The 13,421-nt window shown below is 43.5% G+C and overlaps 1 protein-coding gene across 1 annotated transcript; it reads left to right on the top strand.

Annotated features, from left to right (window-relative positions):
• Positions 1 to 556: 556 nt before the first annotated feature.
• On the top strand, positions 557 to 9,597 carry naif1 (nuclear apoptosis inducing factor 1; the record flags this gene model as incomplete). Its single annotated transcript, NM_001016353.2, is given in 2 exon segments — positions 557 to 1,001; positions 8,660 to 9,597. Coding segments are annotated over 2 exon segments (903 nt in total). The 3' UTR covers positions 9,136 to 9,597.
• Between the last annotated feature and the right edge of the window lie 3,824 nt (positions 9,598 to 13,421).

Here is a 13,421-nt window from a genome sequence, read left to right as displayed (position 1 = left end):
TCAGATTCCGCCCAAAGGCAAAAGAGGCGGGGCGAATAAGGAATGCGCACACAGTATTGGCTACTGATGTTTGATTTGCGGATCCTTTCAAGTCAATAGGGGCGCGAATTTAAGGAGGGAACTATTATACCGACTTTTATCTCAGTAAAGTTGGGATTCTGGTTTTAATGTTAGCGCGCCATTTATTTTACACACTATTTATAGAGATATAAACTGAAGCGAACGCGTTCCTTCACAATAAGTAAGCGCAAAGCTAACAACTAATCAAATCAGCGTATGAATTATGGACGGCATTGCAAGCCAATCAATGACAAGCTCTGGTTAACTAAAATGAGGGCCCGCAAAAAAAAAAAAAAGGCGGTGATAAAGGGAGGTGTGTTTGAATGACAGTCTTCTTCTCCTATAGCCTTTATCTCGTCGGGGCGGGCTTTGTCTGCGGCTGTGTAGACTACGTATTCACGCAATAAAGAGGCAGATTCTGGAAGCCGTTACGCTGCGTAAGTTTCGTTTCTCCCGTACTTCCCAGATTACGCAATTTACGTACACAAGCCTATTCTAGATCGCTGGCTGGGCCATGGCTACGCCAGCCAAGAAGCGTAAGATGAACTTCTCTGAGCAAGAAGTGGAGATCATCTTAGAGGAGATGGAGAAGCAGAAGCATATCCTGATTAACCACTTCAATGCTGGGGTGCCCTTGGTGACCAAAAGCAATGCCTGGCACGATATCCTAAAGCGCGTCAATGCCATCAGCACATGCCACCGTGAGCTGGCTGAGGTGAAGAAGAAGTGGTCCGACCTAAAGACCGAGGTGCGCAGAAAGATGTCTCAGGCACGGGCGGCGGTGGAAGGCGAAGCTGATGTGGGCACACCCCCAGTCATGCTAACCCCCTTGCAGCAGCGCATATGTAACTTGCTGGGCGAGAGCACAATACTGACCCTTCCGTCAGATATACCCGGCCAAGTGGGTATCAACTCCCCTGGCAGCATGACATTGTCCCAAAGTGAGTGATCACATAAGTATATGAGCAATAGGCCCAGCCTGGCAATCTGTGGCTTCTGGCAAATGCCAGAGGGGCTGCTGTAAGGTGCCATAGGCACTCACTATTTATTGGGCTGGTTGGAAATTTGTGTACATGAAATTCTAAGGCTGATTTTGAATCTCAGTCTGGACCTGAGACCCAGAACTAGGGGTAGGCAGGAAAGCCACCTGCCTGGTATTTGAGAATGGAGGCGCAGCTTATCAATAGCGTTATTCAGTACAGGGGAGCACTCACAGGATAGCAAGCTCTGTAGAAGTTGGCCGTGTTGCCACGTCTTCTAACACCCCCGATCGATTCAGGTGAACTTAGCAACAATAAACAGAATTAGAAGCCAAGCACTGGATCACTTCTCAGTAAAAACTCACTTTATTTCCCATCCTTACAGAGCGTTCACCCAAACAGCTTAGGGCTGTGGCACACGGGGAGATTAGTCGCCTGCGACAAATCTCCCTGTTCGCGGGCGACTAATCTCCCCGAGTTGCCATCCCACCGGCGACAATGTAAGTCGCCGGTTGGATGGCACACCCGGCGGCGCGATTTCGGCAAATTGCCGAAAATGCCTCGCGAGGCAACTTCGCCGATTTGCCGAAATCACCTGCGCAGCGTGTGCCTTCCCACAGGCAACTCTCACTAAGGGCTCTGGCACACGCCCACGACAAATCTCCCTGTTCGCGGGCGACTAATCTCCCCGAGTTGCCATCAGTTGCCATCCCACTGGCGCAATCTGGGGAGATTAGTCACCTGAGACAAGGGAGATTTGTCGCGGGCAACTAATCTCCCCGAATTGCCATCAGTTGCCATCCCACCGGCGACAATGTAAGTCGCCGGTTGGATGGCACACCCGGTGGCGCCATTTCGGCAAATTGCCGAAAATGCCTCGCGAGGCAACTTCGGCGATTTGCCAAAATCGCCTGCGCAGCGTGTGCCGTCCCACAGGCGACTCCCACTAAGGGCTCTGGCACACGCCCGCGACAAATCTCCCTGTTCGCGGGCGACTAATCTCCCCGAGTTGCCATCCCACCGGCGCAATCTGGGGAGATTAGTCGCCTGAGACACGGGAGATTTGTCGCGGGCGACTAATCTCCCCGTGTGCCAGAGCCCTTAAAGCAGCTCATCATTAGACCACACCCTTATCTCTCCTTAGCTGGTTTGACAGAGCGTAATGGGAGTCATTTCGAACTAAAGAAGGAAGAAAGGGCATTTAAACCTATTACCTATGCCCCCCATTATAATGAAATCCTTTAATGTAAACGTGAGACAAAGTCTGTAGCGGGGATGAGGGAGGGGCTTGTTTATACATAGCAAAAAAGGGAAAGTTGGGCTCAACCACTAAATTTTAAACCATTAGACACGGGTGCAATGCAGAGGATCTCTCGTTGTTGTCTATGTATTTTGTGGTCACAACCTCATTGCACCCCCGCTTAATGGCTTAAAATTTAGTGGTTGAGCACAACTTTCCCTTTTTTCCACAGTTTATACAGGAGCAGTGGCCAGCTCCATGTTGTAGCTGGCCTTCCCAATTGTACCCTTCCCAGCTACAGTCAGGTTATTCCAGTGGAGCCAATAAAAGGGCACCAAACGAAAAAAAGCAACGGCACTCAAGGGCTTCATCCAGGGCTCTGCCCTTAAAATTCTATATTGCATGTTTCGCAATAAAGAATTTTAAGGGCAGAGCCCTGGATGAAGCCCTTGAGTGCTGTTGCTTTTTTTCGTTTGGAGTCTGTGGAGAGGGTGCCGATCCCTCTGAGCGCTGTGCACCGGGCAGTGAGTACTGATTGAGAGCTGAGGGTGTGCGGGTAAAGGTTTAAACTGTGCCAATAAAAGGGCAACCATTAGGGGGTTTTAATCTTTAAAGCAAGTAAGTTGCGGGTAAAACGTGGTCCCTTTGCCAAATGTATATTGAAGCAGTAGAATTCTTAATGAATCGCAAAAGTCAGTGTAGGACTGGCCAGAAGGGATGACTTTGACGTAGTTGGCCAGCTTGAAGTATATTGTAATGTATGGACAAACAATCCCTGTTTTGCTTAAAGGGCATTCTTGGTAGCTCGATGCACAGAATGTCTTAAAGGAACAGTAACATCAAAAAATGAAAGTGTTTTAAAGTAATTGAAATATAACGTACTGTTGCCCTGCAATGGTAAAACTGGGGTGTTTGCTTCAGGAACACTACTATAATTTATATAAATAAGCTGCTGTGTAGCCATGGGGGCAGCCATTCAAGCTGGAAAAAAGGAGAAAAGGCACAGGTTACATAGCAAATAACAGATAAGACACCATTGTATTCTACAGGGTTTATCTGTTGGCTGCTATATAACCTGTGCCTTTTCTCCTTTTGAACGGCTGCCCCCATGGCTACACACCAGGGTTTATATAAACTCTAGTAATGTTTCTGAAGCAAACACAAAATTTTGTACCAGTGCAGGGCAGCAGTACATTATAGTTTAATTTCTTTAAAATATATACATTTTTTGGTTTTACTGTTCCTTTAATGTCCAATATATATTTATAATGGAGTGCAGAGGATCTCTTGTTGTTTATACAAAGCTCATAATCTCTTGTTAAACAAACTCTAATCACACAGAAATGTGGAAAATCGATATTTTTTTTATATATGAAAAAAAAATTTGGAATACATTTTTCAACTGCAATTCTGTTTATATTGTACAGAGGTGCTTGAATGTTTGTGAACCTTTTAAAATTTTCTATTTGTTTATATAAATGTGACCTAAAGCATCATCTCATTTTCAAACAAGGTCTAAAAGTATATGAAGAAAACCTAGTTAAACAAATGAAACAAAAAAATGATTATATTTGGTCATAATGTATTCATTGAAAAAAATGATCCAATAACGTATATGTTTGTGGCAAAAGTAAGTGAATGGGGCTCTTAGTATTTGGCGTGACCCCTTTGTAAAGCAATAATTGCAACTAAACATTTGCACATGGAATTTTAGCCCATTCCGCCATACAGAACAACTTCAGCTCTACTATGTAGGTGGGTTTCCTCACATAAACCACTCGCTTTAGGTCTTTCCACAACATTTCAGTGGATTAAGGTCAGGACTTTGACTTGGCCATTCCAAAAATTTACTGTATTCTTCTTTAACCATTCTTTGATAGAATGACTTGTGTGTTTAGGTTCATTGTCTGCATAGGCTGCATCATCCACTGTCTCTTGAGATTCAGTTTCACAGACCGATGTCTTGACGTTTTCCTTTAGAATTCTCTGGTATAGTTCTGAATTCATTGTTCCATGATGGCAAGCCGTCCAGGCCCAGATGCAGCAAATGGGGCCCAAACCAGAACCACCACCATGTTTCACAGATGCGATAAGTTTCTTATGCTGGAATGCAGTGTTTTTCTTTTCTTTGGCTTCATTCTTCCAGTATCCTACTGATTTGTTCACATGATCTTTAGCAAACTGTAAACAGTCATCAATATTTTTGAGGGAGTGCAGTGGCTTTCTCCTTGCTACCGTGCCATACACACAATTGCTGTTTAGTGTAGGCCTGATAAAATAGGGTCTCACACCTGATTTCACCTTCAAATTATATAATAAGGATTCACTTACTTTTGCCACACCCAGATATGTTATTGGATCATTTTTTTTCCAATAAACACATGACCAAGTTTTTCTATCATTTGTTTAAATAGGATTTCTTCATCTACTTTTAGGACTTGTTTGAAAATCAGATGATGTTTTAGATGTCACATTCATATAAAAATATAGACGTTTAAAGGGTTCACAATTTTCAAGAACCACTGTATATACACAGCAAAAAATGATTTTAGGGAAATGATTTTCACAAACAGCTGCTTATTAGATAGCATGCTAATGGGCCACCTATACCCCTTGTGCCCCCCAGTAGTCACAGGGTTTGCTTCCTCTATTCTTCTCGAGATTCTTTCTCCGAAAGTTATTCCATGCTCTCATTATCACTTTTCCAGGAAGCCTCTTGTATATTGGTCAGTCTCACACTTTGGGGCTGATTTACTAATCCACGAATCCGAATCCCGAATGGGAAAAAATCGGATTGGAAACGAACATTTTGCGACTTTTTCGTATTTTTTCCTATTTTTTCGTCGCCGTCACAACATTTCGTGAATTGTCGTGACTTTTTCGTAGCCGTTATGACTTGCGCGAATTGTCACGACTTTTTCGTTGCTGTTACGACTTGCGTGAATTGTTGCGACTTTTTCGTATTGAGCGCTAGTAAACGGCGGGCAAACCTTTCCGATTTTTTTGCGATGGCTACGAAAAAGTCACGACAATTTGCACAAGTCGTAACGGCTACGAAAAAGTAGCGACAATTTACGAAAAAGTTGTGATACCAAAATACCAATCATTACGAAAAAAAACGCATTCGGACGCTTTCGATCCGTTCGTAGATTAGTAAATCGGCCACTTTGTGTTTCTTTTAGTGTGTGTAGTGTGTTCTCTTCAGGTGGCTATTTGCTGGGAACATCTTCCAGCATTATTCCTTGGTGGCCCTATTACACTTCACTTAACTAAAATTAATAGAATAACAGTTACAACAGGTGGTAGGATTACTGGCTTCTGTAATAGCAATTCTGTTTTGCAGGAAGCAGTGGGGGAAGTGGTTAATTTTTTTTTTCCACTGACCACTCCTTTCTCCCCCCCCCCCCCCAGCCTGGACAGTTTTTATGCTGGGGAGAATTCTCTGTGCACTGCAAAGGTGCAGTTCTCTCACCCTCCCCACCCCCCACGTCACATCCAAGTGTCTCCCTAGGCAGTTGCCTACCCCTAAATCTGCCCTGTGTATGTATAACTATGACTATAACGCATATATGACTAAAGGTAGCCATACACGGGATGATTCAAGCTGCCAAGCGAGTGGATCTTAGCGTGTGTGGCCATCTTAACAGGGCATTTCTTTATTGGAGATAGACACAATGAATTGAATAGCATCAGTGGTGGCTGGGCTTATTTAGTATGAATTTAAAGGAACAGTAACACTAGAAAATGAAAGAGCTTTAAAGTAATAAAAATATAATGCACTGTTGCCCTGCACTGGTAAAACTGGTGTGTTTGCTACAGTAACACTACTATAATTTATATAATAAGCTGCTGTGTAGCCACGGGGGCAGCCATTCAAGCTGGAAAAAAGGAGAAAAGGCACAGGTTACATAGCAGATAACAGATAAGCTCTGTAGAATACAATGGTGTTTTATCTGTTATCTGCTATGTGCCTGTGCCTTTTCTCCTTTGAATGGCTGCCCCCATGGCTACATAGCAGCTTATTTATATAAATTATAGTAGACTTTCTGAAGTAAACACACAACTTTTACCAGGGCAGGGCAGGAGCACATTATATTTTAGTTACTTTTATACACTTTCATTTTTTGGTGTTACTGTTCCTTTAAAATACAGGTGGCGAGGTGGCAACAGAAGGCTCCAATTTCTAGCATTCTATAAACCGTTAGACTGATGCAGGCTTGCAACATCTGGCTTTCAAAAGGTTCCCTATTCTATGTGTTTGTTGTTAAGGGGAAGTACCAGTGAACACATAGCTCTTTGTTGCTGCTATCATCTGCTTTAATAATCTTAGACAATTGATCACCGGTATTGGGAAGAAGGCCACTAATCTATCCAGAGTCTACCATATTAAGATAAATATCTATTTCAGAATGAATAGAAAACCTTATTGTAAATTAGGAACGACCCATTTAGGTCACAGAAGCCTGATAACAGAAGAGGAGCTTTTCCTTATTATCTTATATTTACAAAGCAGCAGGTGGCTAATTAGGGCTGTATAAATGAGGGGCCTGGAAAAAGTAAAAAGCCAGCACTATCAGGCAGTGCCCGCGTGTACGTATAATCTCATTAGAGCGCCGGGAACGGGAAAAGTTACACGGATTATACCAGGACAGGAAAAGCAGAAGTATTTCAGATGCGTCAGGGTGGATTAGGCTTATTACAGATGTCTCCTTTGAGAGATTATAAAGTGACAATGTCTAGAAATAGAATTTAAGGCATTTAGAATGGATGTGTGGTATTAGAAAGCTGGATGTTGAAGGTATAAGGGGTCAGAAGCAAGAGAAGTCACTGGCAGCTAATGATACTGTGGAAGGGCTTCAGTCATTGAAGCCCACAACCAGCAAGACAACAGACCCAGTTAAAAAAAATGCACTCAGACATAGGGGCACATTTACTAATCCACGAACGTCCGAAAGCGTCCGAATGCGTGTTTTGTAATGATTGGTATTTTTGCGATTTTTTCGTTGCCGTCGCAATCGTATCGTATTTTGCGTGACTTTTTCATCGCCATTACGACTTTATCGTATATTTTTCGGGACTTTTTCGTCGCCGTCGCGAAACATTCGGATTGCTTTTTCCGCCGTTTACTATAGCACAATACGGAAAAATCGCGCCGGCGACGAAATAATTGCGCAAAATACGATAAAGTCTCGACGGCACCGAAAAAGTCACGACAAATACGAAAAAATCGCTACATTTTCGTTTCCAATCCGTTTTTTCTTCCCATTCGGGATTCAGATTAGGGTTTTAGTAAATGTGCCCCATAGTCTTAATGGAAAATAGTGCCCATATCAGGGCAGTTCATTTAGTTGGTGCATGCCATCCAGATGTGCAAGTTGATATTCCTCTCTTGAAACATTTCTCCTGCTGTATGATGATAAAATATGCTGTTGATGGTAACTGTGCGCAGTACTTAGCATTAACATTCCATTTCACTACTCCTGGCAAAGCTACATCGTTTGTCTGGAGTGCTAGCATCTGAGCGTGATGTACAGTATATGATATATAGTCATTGAACAAATGTTTTCCCGAGTTGTTGACCAGGTTTTACAGCCATTGCTCCAAAGCGTCTCATCCTTATCCTGCACTTCTATGGAAAAGATCCATAGTATATAGCCCTCTTTGTCAGTCTCCTATGTTATCTAAAAATTTAATTTATGCCTTAAGGGTAAGGACCCACTGAGGGAGTTAGTCGCGAGTGTTAGATCGCTGCTATCGTGGACGAGTAACCACTCTGAAAAGGCTTTCCACCAGCAAGAATAGGAGTCGCTGGTAGAAAGCCGTTTCACAACTTTTCGGTAATGCAAAGTTGTGCAAAGTTTCCTCCTGCAGGCAACTTCGAGTGACTTCGGACTTCTGTTGTTGCCGGTGGAAAGCCTTTTCGGAGTGGTTACTCTGCAATCTATCACAGGCAACTAATTTGCTCCATGGGTTCTTACCCTAATTGGGTTTTAGATCTTTAATGCTCTCCGGTTAGGTATTTTAGCTGCTATTTGGTTGCTAGGGTATTGTTTACCATAATAACCAAGCAGTGGTTAGAATGAGTGACTGCAATATGAATAGAAGAGGAACTAAATTTAAAGATAAGTAATAAGTAATAAACTTATGTGTAGCTTTGTAGATTTGTAGCCTCAAACAGCAAAAGTTTTTGATTGGTCAGTGACTCTCATTTCAAAGCTGGAAAGATGTAGAGGAGGAAGGCTAATATTTCAAAATAGAAAAGGAGCGATGTGACATAGTCTTCAGGCAGCCATTAACTCCATAATACTATGATACAACCGCCAGACGTACATTTTTGATATATAGAGAATATAAACGTGTTTTTCTTTTTCTCTTTAAGTTCCCTCAGAAACAACATTTCACGCCCTAGAAGAGAATGTGGTGGAGTACTGCACCACTGAGACGGCTACAACAGTAGCTTCAGATACCCCTGTAGGAATCATATCTCCTTCTCATGAAGTCTCGGTGAAACCCCAAGAACTAAAGAATCGGATTGCTCTGAACTCAGCCCGGCTTCTGCAGGAACAGCGTGTAACCAACCTCCACGTAAAGGAAATAGCTCAGCACCTCGAGCAACAGAATGACATCCTGCATATGATTCGTCGTTGCCAGGAAGTAGAAGCCAGTGCTCAGGAACGGCAAGCACAGGCCATGGAGGGCACTCAGGCAGCACTCAGCGCCCTTATCCAGGTTCTACGGCCAATGATCAAGGACGTGCGCCGGTTTCTGCAGAGCAGGGTCCCTAACTCAGCTGGGGCTAATGAAGGTGATGGCTCAGCAGCTCAAAATGGACAATCGGATAGAATTAACCAGTAAATGGTAATAGACACCCCAGAGTCTCCATTAGTGTATTACAACCGCAAGCAAGGTGTGAACATCCCTCACGCACCTAGTAATTGGCACTGTCAGACCTTTAAATACATGGGGCAAATTAGGCCCACATTATTAGCCTTACTTCTGAGGTTCATACTGGAAAAAGGAATGTTTTTTTTTTTTTTTTTTTAATTCTTAAATGTAAGCTTTATGTTTTTTTAAGGTTTCTGCAGGCAGAACTTACTGCAGTGTCAGCATTTGGCATTCAGTAACCACTGAAGGTGGTGCATGGAATACAGTTTGTATTGAGAAAGCTCAGCGGGAATATTAACATTAACAAATCTTTTCTGGAGGAGAAGACTAGGGATTGAGAGAAAAATAAATACCTTAATTCACATCTTCCACAGACTGTTTGAAGTACTGTTAATGATTTAGTTTTTTTAAATAAAGCCACACTTCTCTTTGTTTGGTGTTTCTCATTTATTGTTTTATAATATTCTTGCAGTTCAAAGCATTGTCCATGTTTATCCCTTTAGTTCTTTGGTTTTGATTCCTAAAACAATGTACCAGAACTTTATCTGCAGAAGTGGTGAGGGTGAATGACCATTTAAAGGAACACAACTAGCATATTTGATGATATCACCGGTGGGATTAAAGGTGGCCATACACGCACCGATAATATCGTATGAAACCTCGTTTCGTACGATATTCGGTGCGTGTATGGTATGTCGGCGAGTCGACCGATATCGCAGGAAGCTGCTGATATCGGACGACTCGCCGATCGGACCAGTTTGAAAATTTTGATCGGGCGCCATAGAAGGCGCCTGACCAAAATCTCCCTTCAGCGCTGAATCGGCAGAAGGAGGTAGAAATCCTTTTGTTTCTACCTCCTTACCTGCCGATTCAGCCCTGAATGGTGTGTGGCGGATCTGACGATGTTTCGTGGGACCGATGGTCGCACGAAACATCGTCAGATCGCCACGTGTATGGCCAGCTTTAGGGGCGATTAGTTGTTGCGACTACAATTTTGGTGATTTAGCCCCCATAGGGTAATATACAAGTCGCCGTGACCTTTTTAAAAAGCCCTGCGTGTCTTTGCCCTTAAAAAGCTTGTGCCATAACAACAAATAAGAAAAAGGGACAATTAAAAACCTCTAAAATATTGTGAAAATCCAATGTGCTCATAGAAATCTTCCTGGAACAAAGCCCTGGTTTTACCAAATAATTCCCAAAACCAAACTGCCCAGAGCAGTGAAAGTGCAAAGTAAGGTTTCACATTTGTCACAGGCTCATAAGGCCCTTTTATAACATAGTGTGGATAGAATTAACCAGTTGCCAGTAGTAACAACAACTCGTACAACAACCAAATAATAAGCTTACCCTACACGAAGGGCAAGGCGTGAGGAACATCAATATCTGTCCTTGATGTATATTTAAACATTATTTTAATGGGAAATATTAAAGTTAATGGCATATATGGGTTGACAAAAAGCACAACACATTAAATTCCTTATTTAACCCTTTAGGATGTCTCTACTGTAAAAGCCAGATCCAATAGCACTTCCTTTGCAATAAGGTTTTTTTTTGTCCTGATCTTGATTTACCCATATTTTATCATCTAACTTGTGAAACCTTGTGCCCATGAATAAAAAAAAATGTTTGGGGAGCAAAGTCTCATTTCACTGAAATCGCTGCGCCACGTATGCCATCCCACCTGCGATTTACATTTTCACCGGTGGGATGTCATTTCGGGGAGATTAGTCGCCAGCGAACAGGGAGATTTGTCGCGGGCGACTAATCTCCCCGTGTACCAGAGCCCTAGTAAACAACTTTGCTGGGCCCTTGGTCAGGCTTGTGGCCTTATCTGCTGCTTCGCCCTCTGGTTGTATGGCCTTCACATTTTGGAGCTCCACCCAGGTAAATTCCCCCTGGATTCTACCTAATTGAAGGCAGAATGAACACTGTTTTAACCAGATTACATCCCAAGAAACGGCTGTCTAGAATAACAAAGGATGATCAGGTTGACCTTTTTCTATCTTGTTGTTAATCACTGTGAGAGACCCAATTGTATTGTATGGAAATGCGTATGGACAGTGGAATAAACACTGTCATAGAAGAAAACAAAAAATAAGAGTAAAGTACAGTGGATGAACCTTGATACACTCACTCTGCTTTTCCTCCCTACCTGAAGGAACCTTTGCCCTGTGCTGGAACACCCAGGAGCTGTTATTGTTATTATGACAACTCCTCTGCAAAACACTTACTACATAGACTAGGGTCAAATAGGGAGGGGGGCACTCTGCTTGTGCCGTGGATTTAACACCATTCATACATATTCTCCATGTAAGGCAATGGTGGTGGCAGATTTAGAAAAAAATTGTTATTCAAGGGGGCACCAGGCAATCACCCCCAATAAATATTTTTTCCTCTTTCATTTCTGGGGGGCACATGCATTAAATGGCTTAAATCTGCCCCTTAGGTGGGAGGGACATTAAAATGACATCCTTCCCAGAGGGTATGCCCCGCGGAGGCTATATCATGCCCCAGAGGGTGAGCACTCCCCCCCAGTTTTGTTTCAGTATATTTAAGCAGTGGCATACCTACAGAGGAAGTGAGGGGGGAGCAGGAAACAGGGCAGCTTTGGCCTGCTTCCTGTATAGCCACTCTACTTGCCTGAAAAATGTTACCCTTATGTAATCTATATGTAGAGGCTAGGGCTGCTGGATACGTTTCTGTGTGAAAAGATTCTGTGTCAATATTCCCCTTGTTCTTAAGGGAGGGCACTGCCTCTTATCCTGAGGCAGTGCCAGTGCACCCCCTGGGTGCCCTTGGCGCTGGACCACTGCTGTGCCCATTGGCAGAAATTACATGATTGTGCAATGTGCTGAGCGTGCCGCCACATTCGCCTTTGGCGATTTCATAGGTAAGGATATGAAGGCAGTGGAAAGATTTCTTTTTTTAGGCAAAAATTTTTATTTCCCATATAGGCATCCGAGGGCCCCCCCCGAACGTTTTCCAGGCCGACCACCGATGTGCTTTGCTCTGCCATAGCTTTTAGTGCAGGCACACAGAGCAGTGTATGTGGCAGAAAAGCGCAGGGCTGATAGAAGCAGATATACGCTTCACCCTTAAGCTTTTAACTGCCAGCCAATTTGGTCAAAGCAGAACTTTTATTGCCAGACAATTTTTGTACAATTTGCACTCTTTCACTTTAGGGGGCCTTTCCTCAGGGAGGGCATTTTTACTTTACCCAGGAAAACAATATATAGTTTTTTTCAGGACATAAGCCAGTGATCCCCAACCAGTGACTCAGGAGCAACATGTTGCTCACCAACCCTTTGGATGTTGCTCTCAGTGCCCCCAAAGCAGGTAGTTATTTTTGAATTCCTGACTTGGTGGAAAGTTTTGGTTGAATAGAAAAAGATTTACTACCAAATAAAGCCTCCTATAAGCTGTATAGAGGCTACCTAATAGCCAATCTTAGCCCTTATTTGGCACCTCCATGAACTTTATGTTGCTTGTGTTTCTCTTTTTACATTTGACTGTGGTTCATGAGTAAGAACCTGCCAAATTTTGGAAAATGGGAGTGGCATTTAGGGGGTTTGATTGCAAAAATGGGCATGGTCAAAGAAATGTCACCCTCTTTGCATTTTTCAAATGTTGTGAGGTATGCCCCACAAATCGGACAGTTGGGATGTATGCTAAACTCCACCAATAATCAGTTCAACCTGCATCCACTCTCCCATAAGCATCACCCATTTTGTAACCTGTTCAACCCTATCCCCCCCAATGACGGATCTACTTTTTTGTGCTGATACCCTAGCCTGTTGATCCCACTTGCTTAGAGTCTCAGTGAGATCAGGAGCCGCCTAACTTAAGCTGGCCATACACGGGCAGATCCGCTCGCTTGGCGATGTCACCAAGCGAGTGGATCTTCACCCGATATCCCCACCTATGGGTGAGCGATATCGGGTAGCAAGTGCCTTAAAAAAAAAAAAATCTGATCGTTTGGCCCTGGAGCCAAACGATCGGATTACATTTGCGGCCATGGGGCAGTCGGTTCGGGGACCGCATCAACGAGCCGATGCAGTCCCCGATCCGACTGGATTTTCTAACCTGGCTGATCGTCATCTGGCCAATTTCAGGCCAGATATCGGTCGGCCAGCCCGCTCGTTTCTGCCCCTACACGGGCAGATAAGCTGCTGAGTCGGTCCAAGGGACCGATATCGGCAGCTTCTATCGGCCCGTGTATGGGGGCCTTTACAGCCAGGAATTTAAAGGGTGGGCAC

This window comes from Xenopus tropicalis, chromosome 8 (genome assembly GCF_000004195.4).
Source record: "Xenopus tropicalis strain Nigerian chromosome 8, UCB_Xtro_10.0, whole genome shotgun sequence".
Lineage (NCBI taxonomy): Eukaryota > Metazoa > Chordata > Amphibia > Anura > Pipidae > Xenopus > Xenopus tropicalis.
This window is presented reverse-complemented; position numbering and strand designations above follow the sequence as displayed.